The 24,468-nt window shown below is 31.6% G+C and overlaps 2 protein-coding genes and 2 long non-coding RNA genes across 5 annotated transcripts; 1 reads left to right on the top strand and 3 right to left on the bottom strand.

The window, feature by feature from the left end:
• Window positions 1-2,640: 2,640 nt before the first annotated feature.
• On the bottom strand, window positions 2,641-3,308 carry LOC146720668 (uncharacterized). Its single transcript, XR_014925970.1, has 2 exons — window positions 2,979-3,308; window positions 2,641-2,833 (listed from the first exon to the last, which is right to left on the bottom strand). It is a non-coding gene; the product is annotated as an uncharacterized LOC146720668 (long non-coding RNA).
• A 278-nt stretch (window positions 3,309-3,586) lies between these two features.
• Window positions 3,587-5,007, bottom strand: LOC146720669 (uncharacterized). The gene is made up of 2 exons (XR_014925969.1): window positions 4,375-5,007; window positions 3,587-4,228 (listed from the first exon to the last, which is right to left on the bottom strand). It is a non-coding gene; the product is annotated as an uncharacterized LOC146720669 (long non-coding RNA).
• A 478-nt stretch (window positions 5,008-5,485) lies between these two features.
• Ubc6 (ubiquitin conjugating enzyme 6) lies at window positions 5,486-14,034 on the top strand. Of its 2 annotated transcripts, none has more exons than XM_029309000.2 (5): window positions 5,486-6,225; window positions 6,553-6,806; window positions 7,337-7,417; window positions 7,644-7,848; window positions 12,062-14,034. In XM_029309000.2, the coding sequence occupies exons 2-5, from the start codon at window positions 6,763-6,765 to the stop codon at window positions 12,215-12,217; spliced, it is 486 nt and encodes a 161-aa protein (XP_029164833.1). In that variant the 5' UTR covers window positions 5,486-6,225; window positions 6,553-6,762; the 3' UTR covers window positions 12,218-14,034. The 2 variants fall into 2 exon arrangements, with proteins under 2 accessions (XP_029164833.1, XP_029164834.1); XM_029309001.2 differs by lacking the exon at window positions 12,062-14,034 and adding an exon at window positions 10,442-10,823 and having other exon boundaries at window positions 5,519-6,225.
• A 1,415-nt stretch (window positions 14,035-15,449) lies between these two features.
• Window positions 15,450-20,171, bottom strand: LOC114937227 (inhibitor of growth protein 1). The gene is made up of 3 exons (XM_029310645.2): window positions 19,880-20,171; window positions 19,092-19,295; window positions 15,450-18,729 (listed from the first exon to the last, which is right to left on the bottom strand). The coding sequence occupies exons 1-3, from the start codon at window positions 20,013-20,015 to the stop codon at window positions 18,152-18,154; spliced, it is 918 nt and encodes a 305-aa protein (XP_029166478.1). The 5' UTR covers window positions 20,016-20,171; the 3' UTR covers window positions 15,450-18,151.
• Between the last annotated feature and the right edge of the window lie 4,297 nt (window positions 20,172-24,468).

Genomic DNA, 24,468 nt, shown 5'->3' on the forward strand with positions numbered 1-24,468 from the left:
GCTCATCCCATATAAAAATATAAAAATAATGGAAATTAAATTTTACAATAATTTATACTAGTATTATGAGGTAGTTAATACATGAAAATCATATAAGATGAATTCTGTACATCGATTAGCATAATATGATTACAAGTCAATAAATGATTTTGCTAATATATTATTTTGAATAAAAATTAAAAAAATATAAAAACAAAAAGAATGAAATTAATAAATTTTCTTCATTCTTTGTTTTCTTCTTCTATTAATTATTTTTTCTATTATTTGAATAAAAGATGTATCGTGTGTAATAGATTAAATAGATAGATAATTTATATAAATATATAATTATACGTTTTGAAATTTATATATATATATATATATATATATATATATATATATATTAATTTCAATATATACATATATATAAATTATTATTTATCTATTACATACGATACGCCTTTTATTCAAATAATAGAAAAAATAATAGAAAAAATAATAGAAAAAAACAAAGAATGAATAAAATTTATTCATTTTATTTTTATTTGTTTTTATAAAATTTTTATTCAAAATAATATATTAGCAAAATCATTTATTGCGACTTGTAATCATAATATTACGCTAATCGATGTACAGCATTTATCTTATAAGATTTCCATATGTGTTACTACCTCACAATACTATTATAAATAAATGTGAAATTTAATTTGCATTACTTTTATATTTTTATATATAATGAGCAGATGTAAAATATTTCTCATTCGTGTGCGTAATATATTGGTTTTTGTATTTATACTGATTTTACACATATCAAATGCAAGAGAGACAAAGATAGAATGATACTCTCTCCTTGTCAAGCTGTCAGTATGTTACCACGAAAATTTCCCCATGAGTATAGATCTAGTGAGATTTGTTCATCCCAAATATTACATAAAAAGAAGTTACGTAGCTTCGTGAAATATTTTTTAATATATTCTTTATATAATAAAGCAGGGAAACAAAGAGTCAAATTTTGCATTATTGCTCTTAAAAATTTATAATAAATTAAATACGATCTCGTGGCTAACCCAACCTTACCCGCTGCTAGCTGCGCATCTTCCCAAGTTATATTATGAATTTTATATTTATCTTTTTTCCAAAAAATCGATCTTTGTCTCCCTGCGGACAATCCTACTGATTAAGAATATCGTAAATTTAATAAGATTCATTAAGTATTTTGGCTAATATATGGGATGAACGAATCCGTAAGTCCCGGCCGGCCGATAGGCGTCTCCACCATGTCGCCTGTCGACCCTTAAATTAATTTATATATATATATATACATATATATATATATATATATATATATATATATATACGCACATATGTGCATAAGCATATATAAAATTTACAAAAAGTAGGTACTTATTAGCCTTATTACGCTACTGCCTTCTGCTACGGAAGGCCAGAAAGCATTTTCAGGCCGTATCTCGCGAATACCGGCACGATAGAGGAACAAGGAGAACACGTAATTATCGGTCCTTGTCTCTCTACGGTGCGTCCGCGTGAGCAATGCAATAGTGTATGTACGTGTACAGACATGCACCACTACATAAAACCCGAGAATTGGTTTCTCGGCGTTGGCAACACTGAAATCGGAGTTTCGCGTTGTCACCGCGCGAGGTCTCCAACATCAATTCGGAGTTTGGCCGGCCGACCTGTCGACCCTTAATTGACTGTTCATTAAATAATTAGGCCGGGTCTACAATAGATGTAGTAAGCTCTAAGCCTTAAAAAATTGATCAATCACAGTCAATTATTTTCCTCATTCTTGACTGTGATTGGTGAATTTTTTAAAGCTTAGAGCTTACTACACCAGGGGGTCGATTGTGTAACTTTTTCTAAAGTGAAAACGTAAAAAGTGAAAAATTTCCACCAATCACGCATTGATTTTAAAATGAAATCGATGTGTGATTGGAAGAAATTTTTCACTTTTCACATTTTCACTTTAGAAAAAATTACACAATCGACCTTCTGTTGTAGATCTGGCCTTAAATTAATGTAATTGACTGTTTATTAATTATTAAATTTATTTAATTGACTATTCAATTTAATTTATTTAATTGGATATTAAATTATTAAATTAATTTAATAAATTTATAAAATTATTAAATTATTTGGTTCAATTTTCATGTAAGGCCGAGTCCATAATAAGTGATTTAAGCCCTAAATCTTAAATTCTTGATTGTGAAGCCGAATCTAATAGCTGCAGTAAGCTCTAAATCTTAAGAAATTCACCAATCACAGTCTAGAATAAGGGGAATAATCGACTGTGATTGATCAATTTCTTAGCCGCTTGCACAAAATTAAGCAACAGGCAATAGGAATAAGAAATAGAAAATATCCACCAATAGGAGCAGAGAATAATATACATATATATCTCCATTTCTGATTGGTTGATATTTTCTATTTCTTATTCCTATTGCTTGTTGCCTGGTATTGAGCCGCATCTACAATAAGCGGGGTCTACAATGGCAGCAAGAATACAGGGTGCATTCGTTTATGCAGCGATTAGCGCATCCACTGCGTCTATTATCTGCGAGTCACGTGACATCATTTATCGAACGATCACCTGCGTGAATTGACTGCTCAGATTGTAATTGGAGTGCGTAAGTAAAGAAATTTTAAATAAATATGAATTATTATTTGAATAAATATAATAAAATTTTTAAATAGGTTGAAGGTTCTGACATATGACGTGTGCACATAACATTTTCAGACAGTGATGACGGTAGGATTGAAATGTTGCTGAATGTAGACTTCTCAGATTTTTCCAAACTAACTGGGGACGAAGTAGCTTGATAGCTAGGAATGACTGTAACAGAATTGCATCTTTATACAAAGCACATTTTTTTTAAACAGATTACTTTAAATTTATATTCTTGATAAAAGTGCATTTTTAAGTTAATTGGATCGTAAATATAAATTAACAGACTTCATAATTTTATTGTATTACTTACCTTGCATTACTTTTAGTTTTGTAGGATCTATTTGGAGGAGTTATTCTCCACCTTCTTTGTTCTGAACTTTCATAACATAACTCATAATTGAAATAATTTTCAGGCAACGTTTCCAAGTTCAATTGGCTTAACAATGGAGAAGACTACATTCGTTTACGCAGTAGTCCGCAGTACTGCGAGCAAAGCATCCTGAGCAGGACCTCCGAGATGGCTGCGCAGATAGGCAGCAGCTCTGCTTAAACGAACAACAAACTGCGCTGCAGTCGGTTGCGCAGGTGGAGTAAACGAACGACATCTGCGGCATTCTGCGGCAGTCACTGCATAAACGAATGCACCCTACAGAGTACAAAAGTAAGCAGTAAGCAGTACGAAATGGGATTTGCTCATTTCGTCGGGAGTAACGGAATGAGCCAATCCCATTTCGTACTGCTTACTGCTTACTCTCGGGGTGCATTCGTTTATGCAGCGATTAGCGCATCCACTGCGCATCTACTGCGTCTATTATCTGCGAGTCACGTGACATCATTTACCGAACGATCACCTGCGTGAATTGACTGCTCAGATTGTAATTGGAGTGCGTAAGTAAAGAAATTTTAAATAAATATGAATTAACTCAGAAATAAATATTTTTTATTGGCTCTCAATATAAACAATATAAATATGATGGTTTCTAAATTGGCCTAAGAGCCATAGCACGAAAAATTACGAAAATTAATTATTCGGAACTGTATTTCTTGGTACGAGATTACTAAAGTTCCATATATTAATTAACCTCGAATTTACATATGGAGAAATAGGCGCGAAAAATATAGGTCCGAAAAGTCGCTGAAGCGGGAATCAAACCCGCGTCTTTCACTTTCCGGGCGACTGCTCTTACCACTAAGCTATTCAGACTTTTCGGATCTATATTTTTCGTGCCTATTTCTCCATATGTAAGTTCGAGGTTAATTAATATATGGAACTTTAGTAATCTCGTACCAAAGAGATACAGTTCCGAATAATTAATTTTCGTAATTTTTCGTGCTATGGCTCTTAGGCCGATTTAGAAACCATCATATTTATATTAAATATGAATTATTATTTGAATAAATATAATAAAATTTTTAAATAGATTGAAGGTTCTGACATATGACGTGTGCACATAACATTTTCAGACAGTGATGACAGTAGGATTGAAATGTTGCTGAATGTAGACTTCTCAGATTTTTCCAAAATAACTGGGGACGAAGTAGCTTGATAGCTAGGAATGACTGTAACAGAATTGCATCTTTATACAAAAGCACATTTTTTTGAAACAGATTACTTTAAATTTATATTCTTGATAAAAATGCATTTTTAAGTTAATTGGATCGTAAATATAAATTAACAGATTTCATAATTTTATTGTATTACTTACCTTGCATTACTTTTAGTTTTGTAGGATCTATTTGGAGGAGTTGTTCTCCACCTTCTTTGTTCTGAACTTTTATAACATAACTTATAATTGAAATAATTTTCAGACAACGTTTCCAAGTTCAATTGGCTTAACAATGGAGAAGACTACATTCGTTTACGCAGTAGTCCGCAGTATTGCGAGCAGAGCATCCTGAGCAGGACCTCCGAGATGGCTGCGCAGATGGGCAGCAGCTCTGCTTAAACGAACAACAAACTGCGCTGCAGTCGGTTGCGCAGGTGGAGTAAACGAACGACATCTGCGGCATTCTGCGGCAGTCTTTGCATAAACGAATGCACCCTAGGTGTAGTAAGCTTTAAAGCGGGGAGCACACACTCTTGCATAAGCGCATAAGCATATGCATAAGAAATTCGATTGGTTGAATTTCTTATGCATACGTTCATAGACCAATCAAGATTTTTATGCTTACGCTTATGCGTCTATGCAAACGTGTGTGCTCTCCGCTTAAGCCTTGTGTCCACGATGCTAGAAATCGGTTCCAGGGTACTTATTACGGTTCTTTGAGTGAGTTTGCTCACGAGGTAAAAATCACAAAAGTGAGAGATTCACTAGGTTGTCTACGCTTCTATTGGTCAAAATCTAGTGAATCTCTCACTTTTGTGATTTTCATCTCGTGAGCAAACTCACCCATATAACCGTAATAGATACCCAGTTCAAGGTATCGATTCTGTAACTTTTTCTAAAGTGAAAACGTAAAAAGTGAAAAATTTCCGCCAATTGCACATCAATTTCATTTTATAATCAATGCGCGATTTGGCATTGGAAATTTTTCGCTTTTCACGTTTTCACTTTAGAAAAGTTACAGAATCGATACCCTAGTATCGTGGACACAGACCTTAAGGCTTAAATCACCTATTGTGAACCCGTCCAAATTTTTCAGGATCCCCAGCGATTCTCCGACCAATCAGAGAGTTCCTAGTAATTTAACCGGCCAATCAGAAACGCGGGCTATCGGATTTTGTCCCCTCCCTGGCAACATCCACATGTATCTATTATTTCTGGGGAAGCGAAGGATTGATTGGCCACTCCGCGTCACTCGTGCGGGTATCCCGGCGGTGACGTCATGCGCTGAGAGACAGCTTATTTCTTGTATCCCCCACCGCTTCACTTCTGTCCCTGCTGCCCAGCTGTCGTGACTGTTTGGCAGCAGTCAGCGAAAATTTCCTCCAAAGGCTGAATCGCATCTCGTGAAGGTCTCGCTGTTAGAATAAATAAAGACACAGAGAAACTCTTTGTCGTAAATAAAGGGGGAAAAAAATTTAAAAAAAAAGGAAGAAAAAATCAGTCGACAAGTACTACTAACTACTACTACTACTACTACTATTACTACTATTACTACCACTACTACCACCACCATCACCATCACCATCACCATCACCATCACCATCACCACCACCATCATCGCTCTGCTCTCCAATATCGAAACTAATTCGGAAATCGCAGGAGCCTCATCGTCATCGTTGCCATTCTGCTAGTCGGGGGGGATGGGATCGCATTCGTTTTCCCAATAGAAGCAAGGCGACCTTCACGGACGCGACAAAAGGCGAAGGACGAAACAAACAACTCGAGGGGACCTCTCTTTCTATCTATCTATCTCTCTCTCTTCCCCTTTTTTCTCTCCGCTTCCGCCCTTGTGCACGTGCGTGTGTTTGTCACCGTCTTCTTCGTTCTTGACGTGATTGACGCGGATCCGGATTTTTGGCAAAGAAGAAGAAGATAACCCTCGTCGAGAGAGAAAGTGCAACGTTACATCTCTTCTGTTTCTTCTAAATTTGATGAGCGCAAATTATAAAAGTACTAAGAATTTTTTTCTATTTTTATACCCTAACAGCACACATCTCGAAGACGTTCGGAGAACATCCTTAGGATATTCGAATGCCTTCTGGATATCCTCTGAATATCTTGGATATGTTGTGGTATTAGGATAGATATATATTAAATAATTGAAAAATTTTATCAAATTTTATAATAAAGCGATAATAAAATAACGATAAATTATGATAATAAATCATTAAGAAATCATATATATATATATATATATATATATATATATATATATATATATATATATATATATATGAGAATGTGTCGCCAAAAATTAAAAAAAATTGTACCTTAAAGATTACAGGAAGTCTATCTTGATGATAGACGACCTGCACTGGATATAGAGGAAGACTGTCTTTGTCGTCATCAGCAGGTTATCATTAACGTCACCAACATTGATATATCATCATCGTCAAAGGAGTAAGGAAAGAACCTCTTTTGTGTGATTATCATCCATCATTGTCATTGTCCAGGTGCAAAGTTAACCGGGGAGCCGGTTTGTAAGGGATGTCCACCCCCGCGAGGAGGAGATTAATGAGGGATTTCAAGAGGTACTTGAATTTTGCAAATTGTTATTAATTGTTATTGTGTAATCTTGTTCTAGGATGAAGTTATTGCATTAAGTGCAACAGTGTTACAAGTTCTTCAGCATCATCAGTTGCTATTTATATTTATTAGAAAACTGACAACTTTTTTCATTATCTTCGATAAACAAACCTTTCTTATTGTTGAATGCTTCCTACGGTGTTATTTGTTTAAATTTAAATAATGATTCTTATGTTTATTTGCTCTTATAATATTAGACATTTTAGATTGTAACAAGTTTCAGCATATAATACTTAGACTTATAAATATTTAAATTTTTTTTCATCAAATTTGATAAGAACAAATTACGCAAGTAGTCAAAATTTTTTTCTATTTTTATAGATATATATTACACAATTGAAAAATTTGATCAAATTTTATAATAAAAAGACAAAAAAATAAATTATGATAAAAAATAATTAAAAATTAATATTATATAAATGTTATACATATTAGAGTGTGTTGCCAAAAATTAAAAAAAAATTATATTTTAAAGATTACAGGAAGATCCTCCAACCGGAGTATCAGGTGCTCCAACAGACAATAATATTATGATATGGAATGCAGTTATATTTGGGTGAGATACAATGCAATTTGTTGTTTATAGAATTTATATTATGTTTTTTTTTTTTACAAGTCAGAAAAAATATCTTAAGCAAGAAATATATCTAAGAAAGGAAAACATTTTTTATTTTTAATTATATTTTTATTTTTATTTTATAAAATATGTATCAATTAGAGATATAAGATTTGATTTAAGTTTCAAGTAAGATTTAACATTTTATTTATATTTCTGTTTCAAGACCACATGACACTCCGTTTGAAGATGGTACATTTAAACTTACAATAGAATTTACAGAAGAATATCCAAACAAACCACCTACAGTAAGATTTGTTAGTAAGATGTTTCATCCTAATGTATATGCGGATGGTGGAATTTGTCTCGATATACTTCAAAATCGTTGGAGCCCTACTTATGATGTCTCAGCCATCTTGACATCTATACAGGTATGTCATTTTTCTTTTTTCACTATAAGACGTTTTAATATTCTTATTTTTTTATATCATTTTTTAAGTCATTAGAATAAAAAAAACTTTAACTTTACAAGTCCAGTAGTATTTAATAAATTTATATTTATATTTTATGAATAACATACAAGATATAACTAAAAAACGTAATACAATAAAAAAGAATGTGATTGTGCAAAAACGAATCTAAATTAGTTTTATCTTGACAAGTACTTTTTTAGTAACTTAGTATATATAACTATTATTTTTATTTTACTAAAGAAAATTGTTTATATTTATATAATAAATGTACCTTTATATTTACACAAGATTAGATATTACTCAAGCTTAAATAAGTAAATATGTTATAAATTTTTCAAAAATTTTTAAATTTTAAGTTTAGTCAATTTTCTCATGTAAAAAAATTTTACTTTACTTTTGATTTATTTTTGCAAGAGCAATCTCCTTTTTAATTGTAAATTTATTTTGCACTTAGAAATGATAATGTTTTTTAATATTTTTCTATATAAAGTAATGGTTTTTCTTTTTTCCATATAAATCTTTTATTATTTCACTATAACAAGTGGGGATATTTTGTATATCAAAATTATATTATATTAAAATTACAGAAACATTAAAGTATGCAATCAAAAGCATTAATGCTGTTTCGCGCATTTATAAAGAGATTTTATGATTTTACTTTTTTAATTTTTTTTTTTAATGCAAAATACCCTAATTGATTTAAGCTACTTTACATTAATATTGATTGTTATGCGATGTATACTATGTTGATCTTTATAAACAAAAAGATATGTTTCTCTTCTTAGTTACAGAGAGTTTTACTATTAAATGTAAACATACTAAATGTACTAGACATAATTAATGTTTTTGATTGTGCTGTTTAATATTAAGTATGTTATAAGAGACATATATAATTAAAACTCGATATTATTAGCCACAAACGTACTTTGCATGGCTTTAATTAAATATACATAGCAAAATAAAAAAACATAATTTTATCTTTTGAATCTCACATTAAATATGTTTTTGTATTTATATTTTAAAATTTATGCTATTCTTTTTTCTTATATTTATATTAGAGATATAATCTTATTTTCTTTCAAAGACTTAATTCATATTTTATTCATATTTATTGAAAAAAAAACTTTATGAAACTTTCTTTTCTTAATTACACACGATAAAAATATCTATGAAGGGCTCATTCGTTTTATCTTAACAGCGGTTGCAATTCAGCAAAGTCTAATCACATGATTTCAGTTCACGAAAAATTATTTGCATATTATATAACACTTGCATAAAATTCTACATGTACATATCCCAGGTATAAGCAAGCGTACATCATTTGAAGTGCATCAAATGAGGTGCATTTGCGCTATCTGGCATGATTAACTTGTGTTTTTAATCTCCCGTCAATATACAGGATGTCCCATAAGAAATTGCTGAAACTAATCAGCTGTCATTTTTTAATGCATGCAGTTATTGAGAAAACAAAAATTGTGTCGGAAAGAGGAAAGTGGTTTTTAATGGATATACAATAAATAAAATGTTTACCAGTTTATTTGATTGAAAAAAAGTAATGAAAAAAGTGCTAATAATCACATATGTAAACTAATGATAAGTATTTTTGAAAAAGTGCGCACCATTTGAATTTATACAAAAAGCTGTTTTTTTACGAAAACTTGTAAAAACTTTTTCTAACATCATTTTTAATGTTATTGACGATCCTTTTAATAGAGCTGCTATTAAATCTGTTTAAAATATTTATCATTAGTTTATGCGATTTTATGTGATAATTAGTACTTTTTTCATTACTTTTTGTCAATAAAATAAACTAGTGTGTAAACATTTTATTTATATCCATTAAAAACTACAAACTTTCCTCTTTCCAACATAATTTTTGTTTTCTCAATAATTATGCATTAAAAAATGTCAGCTGATTAATTTCAGCAATTTCCTATGAGACACCCTGTACATTTTTTAATATATTTTTTTTATTTTTCCGTATCAATTGACGGGAACAAGAAGAAGAAGAAGAAGAAGAAGAGCGAGAAGAAAGAGCAAAAATTATCATGTTAAATTTATATTTATGGCTCCTGGCTTCTCGCTTACCATGTTGAAATTGTGACGTCAGAGGTGAGAAAACATACGCTAAAAATTCTTAGATGCCATTTCGAAATAAAAAATATTTCAATGAAACACTTCAGATAACTTTAGCACACTCGTAAAATATTTTAAAAATGATCCTTTTCCCTTTTACATTAATCAAGCTGTAAAATGACTGTAATATATAATAAAGTTTGATATCACGATCATTTTACGGTTTTTTGATTGTCTGTTAAAGGAAATATAGTTTTCAAAGTATTTTAAAAGTGTGCTGAAACCATCTGAAGTATTTTTTCATTTAAAAATGACATCCAAGAATTTCCAGCGTGTGCTTTCTCGCTTCTGACGTTACAAACTTACATGGCGAGGATCCAGGGGGCCTTATGTCAACGCACTTTATCAAAATAACAATAACTAAAACTAAAACTATGCTACGAAATGTAACAAGGTACGACTTATGTGATTGCAGTCGCTGTTAAGTGACCCGAACCCGAATTCACCTGCCAACTCAATGGCAGCGCAACTGTACAAAGAGAATCGACGCGAGTACGAGAAGCGAGTGAAGGCTTGCGTGGAACAGAGTTTTGTGGATTAGTTATGGACATTAACGTAATGCTGCTGTAAAACACGGCATCAGTGTCAGCCGTCGACAACAACCATCAGATTCACACAAGGGAGAAGAACATGTAGCTTTATACTGCGTGAGGAGGAACTAACGCTTAAAAAACAACAAAAAAATAAATACACAGATCTGGCATGTTTCTTCCTGACAGCTTTATTGAACTACCACGATAATGTGCAACGTTAGACCGAATTTTTACAATGTTGAATAATAAACTATTATAAAATTGTCTATTTATTTATTTCGAACATCTAGTGATATAACACGAAAAAAAATTAGTTATACATTAAAATCTAGAATATGAAAAAAAACAAATTTGGCTTTTTCTTTTCTCGTCCACATTTTTTATTTCTTCTTTTTATTTTTTATTTAATTTTTCTTTTTTTGGCGGCGCAGAATTATACTTTTATTGAATTTAGTGTATGTACTTTGATATATGTACACAAATTTATTTATATATATGTATATATATATATATATATATATATATATATATATATATATATATATTTAATGAAGTAATAAATGCATAATTTCTCTTTATAATCTAGTAATTGTAGCCTATGGTATTCGTTATTCTCTTCACAACCTATATCTATATCTTGCTTTTGTGTTTTATGTACACTAATGTGCAGGATGTATGAAATACCCTAGACTCCATAATTATTTTGAACAATATGCATTTCTGAAAAAAGTGTATCATACGAAACTTGTGTTTTAAGTGGTGCATTACATATAACAATATTATTATGACCTTGTATAGCATTATCAAGGTCACGTAAAGATCACCTTTAATTTTTTAAATGGAAATCCCCATTTTTATTACATATTCGTGTAGTTTACTGCGTGTTTTGCAAAACACTATTAATTAAAGTATATAAAGTAATTATAATGCTTGAAGTTTAGTAAAGTATTTTGATATATAAAACTGTTTCACAAGATATTTTGTATCAAGATACTATAAACTTCAAACATAACTCAAAAAGTACTTAATGAAAATATACTTTATTATAGCGTTTTGAAAAGCTCTTAAGATAAAAGCCCAGATAGCCACAGTAATTATTATGACATCATTTTGATGTCAAAATGCATCATTTGCCATCAAAATGATACATTTTGATGTCATAATAATTACTGTGGCTATCTGGGAACATGTATTGAAAAATAGGGGTTTACATTTAAGAAATTGAAAAAGACCTTCACGTGACTTTGACAACGCTATTTATTTATTATAGTATTTTGAAAAGTTCTTGAGATAAGCTGCAGGAACATGTATTGAGAAATAGGGGTTTACATTTAAAAAATTGAAGGTGACCTTCACATGACGTTGACAACGCTATTCAAGGTCATAATTACCAGAAATGCGTATTGTTGAAAATAATTAAGGGGACTTTTCGTACACCTTGTATATTTTTAAATTTGTCAAAAGATATATTTGAGGTAAAATGTTGATTATTTATGTTACAGTCGCTTTTGGACGAACCGAATCCTAATTCACCGGCCAATTCTTTAGCGGCGCAATTGTATCAAGAAAACAAACGGGAATATGAGAAAAGAGTGGCCACCGTAGTTGAACAATCTTGGCTGAATTTCCAAGAGAGTCACACGGAAGAGTCCCGCTGACATTAAGCATATACACACATATATATATACAGGGTGGGCTATTTTAAAAAATACGATCAATATTCTTGTAAACTAAGCGAAATATAGAAAAATGGTTCAGACATGTATTGTATGGTTTCGAAGGGGCTATAAGATGGTGCCATTGGTTTGACTTTGGATATTCATTTGAAGATCACGCGAAGGTCACCTCAATTTTTTTAAATGGCACCTCCTATTTTTTCTTACATATTCTTGTAGCTGACATCGAGAGCTTTCCAAAACACTATAGTCAAATGTTTTTCCATTGCGTACTTTTGGAGTTATAAAGCTCGAAAGTTACTACATTTTGATAAAAATACAAAATATTTCTTAAAATATTCACTTTCCGATAGTCTTATTTTACATGCTCCGATCGATCAGGGCAAAGTCCAAGCATGATCCAGCTAGTCAAGACAAGATCCGGACACGATCCAAAATTGATCGTATTTTTTAAAATGGCCCACCCTGTATATATATAACTATATATAACTATATATATATATATATATATATATATATATATATATATATATATATAGTTCTTTTTACGCGCAAAAAAATCTCGCAATTTCTTTAATATTAAAATAGTTTCTATATTATATAAATAATATAGTTATAATTTGATCTCTTTACATGTTGAACACACTGTATATGTAATACCCTTCGATATATTTCATGATGAACATTTTGTGTAAGGATGCAGTGAAACAAAAATTTGCACGATTTTAACTTTCTTGTAGAAAATAATAAGGAGAAAAAGAAGCAAATTGTGCGGAATAAAATGGAATCGCACTGTTAAGTCTTATACGAGATTTTTGTTATTTATATAAGTTCAATATACATATACAGGGTGTTCCAGAACTGGCGGAAAAGTTTTTAATGGCAGATTCCTGGTATAAATCGTCGGAAACAATTTTTTCTCAGCGAAAATGTCGAGACACCAATAATTTTGGAATTATAAGCAGTTGAAAATAAAGGTTTTTTGGAAACTAAACTCTTGTAGAAATAAAATATTAACAGAACTATATATATACATTCTTTAGTTAATTTTAGGTAGAGTTTGCTTATTTTAATATAAGGCTTAATTATAAAGATACATAATAACAAAAATTGAGAACATGCTAAAAATGATCGCTTTCCTCAACATTTTCACTAAGGAAAAATCGTCTTCGAATGATACCAGGAATATCTGCCATTAAAAACTTTTTCTCCAGTTCTGGGACACCCTGTATATTGTCTTTATTTTTTTATAATTTAGCGTTATATGCTGTGCTCATATGTGACATATGTAAATGATGAAAACAAATTAGGTACGCGAATGTAAATGTTATTAATATCTTCTGCAAAAAGTCGATTTATTAATTTTGTTATTTTATAAATAATGTAGATGAATTTCAAAAAATACATTAAGATTGTCATTTTGTTTTAGGAAGTCTATGTCGTGTAAAACGGGAAGCACACACGTTTGCATAGACGCATAAGCGTAAGTATAAGAATCTTGATTGGTCTATGAACGTATGCATAAGAAATTCAACCAATCGAATTTTTTATGCATATGCTTATGCGCTTATGCAAGAGTGTGTGCTCCCCGCTTAATAAAATAAGAATCACTGAAGTTTGGCATTTGATAATGGAGCAATGTTTGGCAAAATGACTTGATTTTTAATTAATAGAAAAGATGACTATAAGTAATTAAGAAAAGGCTAACTAAAAGAGCAAAAATGTTTTTTGGATGTTAAAATAATTTTATTTGATACGATCAAAAATTAATAAATGATTATAAAATGTAAACGGTTCAACTGTACACAGTCTTTCTCAATACACGCAAAATCTTATACATATAATGAAATTATCCTGAATCACAAATAAATTGAGCATAAAATAATGCTGTTAATAATATACAAAACGCCACAATCACTTAAAAACTAATAATTAATTTTTAATATTTTTCTTCGTATCACACACTTATCTTATTCGGATTCAATGAAACTTCTGCGATTCTATTTTTATTTTTAAAAAATTTTATATATATTTAAATTATATTAAAAAATTTTTTTTCTTTTCTTTATTTAAATAATTTCTTTCGAATTCTTTTCAGCCAATTGTCTAAAATATCTTTAATAGAGTTAAATTATGGAATCAGCAAAACTGATTTTTTTTAAGGGAAGAGTTTTACTCCAACTTTCACCTTTCCTTCTCTTTGTATACGCCTATGTCAGATTTTAAGCAAATATATTGAACTAATAATTTACATTTTGCAAAAAAAAATGGAATTACATCGTGCTTATCTGAATTCTTTTATTATTTGTCTACAATAATTTAATACAAACGCTCGTTATTTAACACGAAATGACTCTAATGAGTTTTAATTTTTAGAAAAAAATAAACTAAGAGTATAAAATAATACTTTGTACTTTATAAATTCATAATAATTTATATATCTTTTTAATGTTACACATTTTGAATATTAAATACTATAATTTTTTTAGTGTGTAAAATTCAATTATATTTACATAAAAGCTTTCATTTTTATTTTTTGCAGTAGAGCCCGGATAACTTTTGCAATGAGGTTGAAAGAGAAGAATAAAGTTATCCGGTTTCTCCATCATAGAGCAATCAAATCACCTTATGTGAGTGCAGTTGAAATATAACACTCTCACCTAACGCTTTCATATATGCGTTATCACGTTATCTGCTTTTGAGGACATGAATAAGGGAAGAGGAGGAAGCGATACACATAGTGTGGTGAAAGTGCATGTGCAAGAATACCAAGTTATCCCAATTCTACGAGTCCATGGACGCGTTTCTGTGCATGTTTTCTGTTTTTTGAAGCATATTTTTGACTATGCATCAAATCCTCAAACACTTGATTAAAAAAAAAAGAAAATAAGTATATATATAGCGATATATTAATTCATTTAAAAAATTTATTTCAAGCGGTTGATGACCGGCTAGATTAGACCATTCCTGGTCAACACAAGCCAATAAAATCAGAGAAGATCCCAATTCTAGCGAATAATTGTTTCAACATGGTTTTACTAGATACCATCAAAATCGAAATATGTCTAAAATTGGGTCATAAGATATCTTTTAGATATTTGGTAGAGAAAGAAATTTACCCAGGTCCGATTGTCTTTAATATTACCTCGTCGGTATTCCTAACAAAGATCAATGCAACAAATACATTTAAACAACAATCAATATAACAAATACATTTAAGACTTTGTGAAAAGATTCGTTTAATGTGATATTATATGTACAATCTTAAATATCATATTTATATGTATGTTCATTTATCTTTTACAATTTAAATGCAAGAGAAACATATGTTTGAACATATTTCTACAATATTAAGAAATGATCGTGATTTCACGAAAAAAAGAAATCAATATAATAAGTCAATATTTAGAAAAATATGACTTTAATTCACAACATACATGCAATTGCGATTCAAAATTAAAATCTATGTTCCACGAAAATCTCATTTCTTAAGTTTTCCCCTGTATTTTTCTTATAATTTCTCTTCTTTCTTCTCTCTCTTTTTATATCTTTTTTAATCCATTATTAATAAGAAATATCATAAAGTAAATACATTTAAACACAAAATTTGATTTGTTTAATATGATTTTATATGTACAATTCTTAAATATTGTATATACATCATATTTAAGAATGGGTTTGTTCTTTGCTGCATTAATTCATCAGTGCAGCAATAAAGAACAAACCCAATAGTACATATAAGATGCAGGCTGCGTTCGCTTTGACGCTTCAGTGCTATAAGTATCTTCTGTCTTCGTTGCACATTGAATATCAAACGAGGACAGAAAATGCTTATAGCACTGAAAGCGTCCAAAACGAACGCAGTTACAATATGTATGTGTATATATATATATATATATGTATATATATGTATATATATATACATACATACATACATTTATCCTTTACAATTTAAATGCGAGAGAAACATGTTTCTACAATTTTACAAGTGGTCGTTATTTTTACGAAAAGAAGGAATCCCAATACAGCTTGATATTTAGAAAAATACGACCTTAATACAAACATACGCGCATGTGCGATTCAAAATTGAAATCTATGTTCCATGAAAATCCAATTTCTTACGTTTTTCTATTGTATTTTTCTTATAATTTCTCTTCTTTCTTCTTGTATCTTTTTCATTTGTTATTAATAAGAAATATCAATAAAACGAATACATTTAAACAAAATTTGATTTGCTTAATGTTTTTTTATATGTACAATTCTTAAATATCACATATATATATATATATATATATATATATATATATATATATATATACAGGGTGTCCGGTAATTGTCGCCTCAACCATCGTGTGCAGGTAAAGTGAGTTAAACCGAATAGGAAAGTCCTCTACCGTTTTGCGATTTTCGCAATAATTATTGAATTATTAAAGATCGGCTAATCCACGCAAATAGAAGCGCGCGACGAGAAGAGACGTCCTACTGTAACACGATACACGACGCGCCGCAAAGCGGAAGGAGCAAACAATGACTGTCTACGAATCGTGTTCGAAAAATCTTCGTGTATCGTGTTACAGTAGGACGTCTCTTCTCGTCGCGCGCATCTATTCGCGTGGATTGGCCGATCTTTCTTATTTAATAATTCAATAATTATTACGTAAATTGCAAAACGGTAGAGGACTTTCCTATTCGGTTTAACTTACTTTACCTGCACATGACAATTGAGGCGACAATTACCGGACACCCTGTATATATATATATATGATATTTAAGAATTGTACATATAAAATCACATTAAGGGCTTATGCAGGTCTAGAAGGCCAAAAAAAAGCATATTTTCTTGAATTTTTTTAAAAGATACTACGAGAATTACACAATTTTAATTTGTGTATAAAAATACTATATTTAAAAAATATTCCATGAAAATTTCAAAGGAAAATATCAACAAATCAGCCATTGAGAGTCTCGTGAAGTTGACCATGCCAAAAGAAGTGTAGTCACCGTAACTGAAGTAATTTTTATCTAAATCAAAAAATAAAAATTTTTCTGTTGGTATGTGAGTATAGCTTGTGCTTGAACAAATTTTTTAAAAAATTGAAAATTGAATTTTTAGTAGCGTTTTTTACGAGAAGTGTCATTTTTTGCATAAATTTTGGCCATATTTTGGCTTATAAAATGAGTTGTAATTGAAGATAAAAAAAAATCCTTTGTTCCAGCACAAGCCATACTCACATACTAACAGAAAAATTTTTGTTTCTTGATTTCAGATAAAAATTACTCCAGTGACTACACTTCTTTTGGCATGGTCAACTTCACAAAACTCTCAATGGCTGATTTGTTGATATTTTCCTTTGAAATTTTCATAGAATATTTTTTAAATATAGTATTTTTATATACAATAAATTAAAATTGTGTAATTTTTGTAGTATCTTTTAAAAAAATTCAAGAAAATATGCTTTTTTAGGCCTTCTAGACCCGCATAAGCCCTTAAACAAATCATATTTTGTTTAAATATATATATATACACACACACACATATATATATACATATTTAAAAATGGATTTGTTTATTGTTGCACTGGTGAACTAGTTTGTTCACTAGTATTGCAATGCACTGGTAAACCAGTGCAGCAATAAAAAACAAACCCGATGGTACATATAAGATACAATATGTATATGTATATATATACATTTATCCTTTACAATTTAAATGCGAGAAACATGTTTGAACATATGTTTGAACATATTTCTACAATTTTATAAGTGATCATTATTTCACGAAAAGAAGAAATCCCAATATAGCTCGATATATAGAAAAATACAACCTTAATACAGTAAGCACATGCGCGATTCAAAATTAAAATCTATCCTACAAAAATCCCATTACGTCTTCTTAAACTTTTCTTCGTGTTCTCATTATGATTTCTCCTCCTTCTCCTTGTTGTATCTCTCCAGCTCTTTGAGGAATTGTGCTTTGGGTTTCATGATATTGGGTCGATCGCCACGACACTTGGGACAGAACCATTTACCCTTAGGCTTGGTGGTCAGAGAAACGCACGAGAAGTGGAACCATTCTATGGGACATAGGTCGTTGTCGCACAGAATCATCTCGCCGTACGAAATCTGATCGCATAGACAGTAAGTCGGCTCGTCAGGATCTATTGCGAGATCGTCCTCCGGCGGCGGCGGCGTATCCTCGCGATGCTGATTCTGTTGAGTGCCCTGCCGTGACTTTCGTTTCTTCTTTTTGCCGGTGGCGGCCGTCGTTGTCTTCTTTTGATTTCCATTACTTATGCTCGACATCGTCGAGGATCTAGTTTCCGTCATCCCGACCATTATATCCATTGAATGGGCTGACTCCAGTAAGGTTTCAGTCCTTGTTCTTCTGGCACGTTTTGGGTGGCGTTCCATGTTGTTTGCATGGCTAGCTGCGTTTGCATTGTTGCTTATGTTTGATTCACGAACCTCGGAGCTCTCCTGTTCCTTGCCGAAGTCTGTAAGAGAGTAAAAGTTAGTTATTAAAAACAAAATGTATGTTATAGAATTTTATATTGTTGCACGTCAAATGTAATAGATATTAGCAATAGACAATAAATGCGGTTTATTTGCAGAGACCCAAAACAATATTACTTTATTTTACAAAACAAAAATAAAAGCATTTGAATACAGAATTAAGTGGTTACACACAAAGAAAAGGTTGTTAGAAAAAAAATACTAGAGTCCATAGGTGGTGTCTTTGTAACTAAATTTGCACCTTATATTAAAAATAACTAAATGCAGAATTTAAATCTTAATCTAATTAAACAATATTGATTAACTCCAATAAGAGAATTGAAATATATGTAAAATGGTATACCTAGATTCCGATAATCTAAATCCAACTGCCTGGATTTGTTCTCTATAAGATCTTGTACTTGTTGAATAATTTGTAATTTCTCATCTCCTATTTCTTGCGCTGCAATCAGAGCTTGCTGTACTCTTAACAATGCTCTCCTCTTTATCGCAGGATCCGTATCACTTTGTAATGTTTCCTGATGCTGATCCACTTCACGTAAATATGCTGTAGAACATAATAACATAGTAAAAAACTTTATTCCAAAAAATATAACATTTATATAATAATTATTTTATGAAATATTCATAAAAAACTTATATTTGCAGATATGAAATACATTTTTATTTTTTTGATACTAAAATCACATAAATATCTTACAATTCTTATTATTTTATTATTTTTCTTATAGAAGTCTTAAAAAGTCTTAAAATTATTTTTAAATAGTCTGAAACGACATTAATTAAGTTACAAAGCTTGAAATCTTTATCAGAAAATTAAGAAAGTAATTATTTTGTTTGATCAATAGATAAATGTGTTAGTAAAATTAATGAATTAATTTATTATTGAATTAATAAATAGGTACAATAGAATTTTGAAATTTAATATTAGTAAGTCAATCATTTTATAGATGTAAATAAAAGAAGATAAAATAATAAAGCGTAAGAGTATAAAAATTTTTATCTTAAATAAAGAAAATATATAAAATAGAATAATTGCTTTGAATGGTATAGTATACATTGTTAAAGCGTATGTTTTTAAAAAAAAAGTGATTGAGTTGGCACGAAATGAAAATTCGATCAAAAGATTACTTTGACAAGTGGCGTCCAGTTCGCGTAAACGGGAAACATGCCTCTGCAAATCGTTCGGCAGATTTTCCACGCAGTCCAAATAATTTTCGATATACGTCGCCGAGTACAAAGCCTCGACCACCGCTTGGTTTAACATAGCTACGTTATTATTTTGTTTTCTCTCTTTTTTTTTTAGCTTCTCGTCTCCTTTACACAGCAATAACACACAACATTATCACGCAAAGTCGAATTGCTAACTATTATTGTTCCGATTTTTGCTCCGTTTATATGTCGACAGAGGAGCAGAGATGAGATTTATTTGGATACAACCAGTCATATTAGCCAGTCCTTAGGATCCCCAACGCGATCGACCAATCAGAACGCACTGCGTTTAATGGACCAATGAAATCCAGTCGAGTGCCAGTTGACTGAAGAGACTGTGGCGCCCTCTTGCGGAGAATTTTGTAAACTACAATTCATATTTATGTTGTTTATGCTTGAAGCCCGTTCTACAATACGTCGTATGTCGGAACGTAAGCGATGGTCTAATGAGAAAATTCTTTTTTTAAAAACAAAATTTCCTCATTGAAGCGAGGATCACACACTTTTGCATAGGCGCATAAGCGTAACCATAAAGCGGGGAGCACACACTCTTGCATAAGCGCATAAGCATATGCATAAGACATTCGATTGGTTAAATTTCTTATGCATACGTTCATATAGACCAATCAAGATTCTTATGTTTACGCTTATACGCCTATGCAAAAGTGTGTGTCCGCTTTAGTTCTCTGCCATTGGCCTAACATTTTTTCATAGAAAGAATTAGGGCGCGTTTCCACTGAGCGCGTCACGCGCGCGTTATCTGGTGCGTCACGACGCGACGCGACAAAAATTTCGAAACAGCGTCGTTCTTATTTACACTAAACGCGTCGCGACAAATCAAAGATAATTCAACATAACCTAATATAATGATTGTTGATATTAGTGCCTGTTAATGCATTGTGTTATTCGCCGCGACGTGTTTAGTAATTACGTGTTTAATTATAAATAGGTGTTAATAATTACGTGTTTATAGATAAAAACGATTGTAGAATTATGGAGGCCTACCGACAACGTTGGCGAAAAAAGGTTATTAGCATGATGCTATTCAATCGCCGAATCAAATTTGTCGATGAAAAACGATGAATGCGAATGCGCGATTCTATCCAAAATAGAGCAATCTTATAGCGTTTTCGATTGGGAAAAAGTTAGTGCGCACCAGTGCGCACTCAGTTCACACGAACACTGGACAAGTTCCATGGGTTGCACTGAATAGTGCAGGTGAAAAAGAACACGCCGAAATTTTCAGTGCCACTTGAGTTGACTAGATTCCGGGAAGAACGAAAAAGTAACCTCGACATCTTGTGTTCAGTTAAGTAATGATTTTTATTATATGTAATTAAATATAGAAGATGATCAAGAATATCACGTATGACAAATATAAAAATTATTATTTTCCAGTATAAAAATGCTATTACATTAAGTACATTAAATATATTTTAAAAAAGGGTATAGGTTCGATGTTTATATAAAAAGATATAACACTTACGGTGTCATTATCCATTTTTTTCACACATTCTACATAATTTACAGTTTTTGGAATTATTCTTTTAGTTCGAAGAGTTGTAATTATTTCTTCTTGCTCGCTTGAACTAGAAGAAGATTCCAAAAATGTCTCCAAAATATTAAAGAGAGTCAAATCCGAATTGCTCATTATGTCGAATTTTCGTTCAAAAGAATGCCCTACTGCTTGCATGCATCCAGTGCACTGAACTGGCACCGTCAAAATATCTCGTGCCACTTAGTGCGCACTGAGTGCGCACTATGCGAGTGTTGTGCGTTCAAACGAACACGCAACACTAGCCAAGTGCGCATTGGCACTACCAATCGAACACGCGCCTGACATTCAGTGCAGCCAGTGCACCCCAATCGAAAACGCTATTACTGATGCGTCATTCAAGAAGACGCGTCATAAATTATGCAATAAAATGGGATGTTTTGATTGGTTAATTTGTGACGCGCCGGATGACGCGACGCGCTCAGTGGAAACGCGCCCTTACTATTTTGGAGATATTTGGCCATTGCCCCGTTGCCGGACTTTTTAACTACTCTGTATATATTTGACGTGCATTGGAAATAGCCGTCTAACCTGTGTCAGTCATGTTTTCTTCATTCTTACGTTTTTTTATAATAAATTTCATTTAAAGCGAAAAATGGTTAGAAAGTGCTATATATGTGAGAACAGGTATCATAAAAATAAGAATATGGTTTACATAAGTAAGTATAAAAATCATTATTGAAATATGTTTAATTACAGCGAGAGCGAAGCAATTGATAATGGTATTAGGGCTGGTTGTTTCAACTCTTGGTAAATTTTACCCGACAATAGCATATCTTTGACTCTTTTTTTAGAACTTATCTGAAAAAAGAAATATCTTATATCTGTCAGATAAAATTTATCGAGAAGTTGGAAAAATCGGACCATAATGTTTCAGGTAATGTACATATAAAAATATTATAATTTCAAAATTAATATAGTCAAAATATATACATTGTATCTGAAATAATGCTAATATTTTCTAACAGAATTAATAAAGGCTCTTGCATAATGCCAGGCAACAGAATGAGAATAAGAGAAATATAGAAAATATTAACCATTCGGAAAAGAAGATAAATATTATTATCTGCTTTTATTGGTGGATATTTTCTATTTCTTATTCCTGTTACCTGGCATTGTGCAAGGTCCGTAGATAAACGACGGGAGGGAAAGTCTCATAAGGGCAGACATTTGAAGCGTCTTGGTAGCGAATATGATGACGTATTTTATGGCCGATATTCACAGTTGGTTCTTATTGGTGGCATATAGGCGAATCCCCCAGATGCCTTAGCAGCCATACAGAAAAAGAAGAAAAAGAACAGTTGGTTCTTAACATTGTGCCATATAGGCCTAATTTACATCAAGCACTTGATACGCGTATCACTTAGTATATTTGAACTGGTCAGCCAATAACTGAACCAATTTACTAGTAATTTACTATTTGATACGCGTATCAAGTGCTTGATGTAAACTAGGCCATAGGCGAATTTCCCAGATGCCTTAGCAGCCATACAGAAAAAGAACAGTTGGTTCTTATATTTAAGATTGTTGATATATTGAATCAATGTCGATTCGACCAGTCATTTCTCACTGGGTAGTGTCCAAAAAGAAAGTTTGATTTCTAGAGACTCCGATGTAGGATTTACACTGCATCCGATATCCAATAAGAAAATTTTATTTCTAATTCTAAAGACTGCTAGAAATTCTACATATTAACTTTTCTGCTGAAATCAAATTTTATTCGATTATTCAATTTTAGTGTTGTGTTCCAAAACGTTCTTTCCGAGGAAAATTTTACTGAAAAAGCTATAGTGTACGTTACGTGCATTATAACTTGAGTAAAATTTTCCTTGAAGAGGACATTTTGGAACGCAACCTAGGTTTCAAGGTGCTAGATATATCTAAGGTTGCGTTCCAAAACGTCCTCTTCGAGGAAAATTTTACTGATAGTTTATAATATATGTAACGTGTATTATAGTTTTAAGTAAAATTTTCCTCGAGGAGGACGTTTTGGAACGCAACCCAAGTAGTAAATTCACGTCTAAATGTCAAACTGACGTCATATGACGTCAAAATAACGTCAGCTTGCTACTTGGGTATACACATCGATATATATAATGGATAGAGCATTGCGACAGCCAAATGGGCGCCCACTATCGAGAGAGAGAGAGACTACATCTGAGGCCTATGTTTGTTTCTTTTGCTAGCATCTCATTGGTTATATGGAGACAATATAACTAATGAGATGCTAGCAAAAGAGACAAACATAGGCCTCAGATGTAGTCTTTCTCTCTCGATAGCGAGCGCCCGCTTGGCTGTCACAATGCTCTATCCATTATATATATCGATAGGTATATATAAGTTTTTTAAATTATTTATATATATATATATATATATATATATATATAACATGTATTATAGTAGTATAATTTTATACCGTGTATATAATTATTAGTACGGTTCGGTATGCGCTCAAATGCTCTAACCGCTACGCTCCAAGTACCATCAAACATACAGTTCATGAACGCTATATAGGTGCTACAGTTACTAAGCAAATGGACCAAGTTATAGCACTTGTAGCTGTGTAGCACGAGCATATTCTTCTGTCACATGTAACGTAAATATGTTATCAGTTTTTTCATCAAGCAACTGTAATTCGATTTTAAATTTCTCAATAGTATTACAACTCTTCTTAGCAAGGTCCGTAGATGAATGACGAGAGGGGAAGGAAGGTCGTCGCATGAGCCGCCATTTTGGGACCACAAAGTTATGTGTGTTGCATGTCGGTGTTGTACGAAGTGTTAGTGAAAAAAAATTATAGTTGAACAACTGTCCAGTGGTTGGATTGGCGGCGCCATATTGGGGCCAATGCTGAAATATGAATGCGACGACCTTACTTTTCCTCCCGTCGTTCATCTACGGACCTTGCTTCTTAGGCCTGTTCTACAATACGCCGTATGTCGCCGTATTTTGT

The sequence above is a fragment of the Nylanderia fulva genome, unplaced genomic scaffold (genome assembly GCF_048542155.1).
Source record: "Nylanderia fulva isolate GAGA-0341 unplaced genomic scaffold, ASM4854215v1 Scaffold64, whole genome shotgun sequence".
NCBI lineage: Eukaryota > Metazoa > Arthropoda > Insecta > Hymenoptera > Formicidae > Nylanderia > Nylanderia fulva.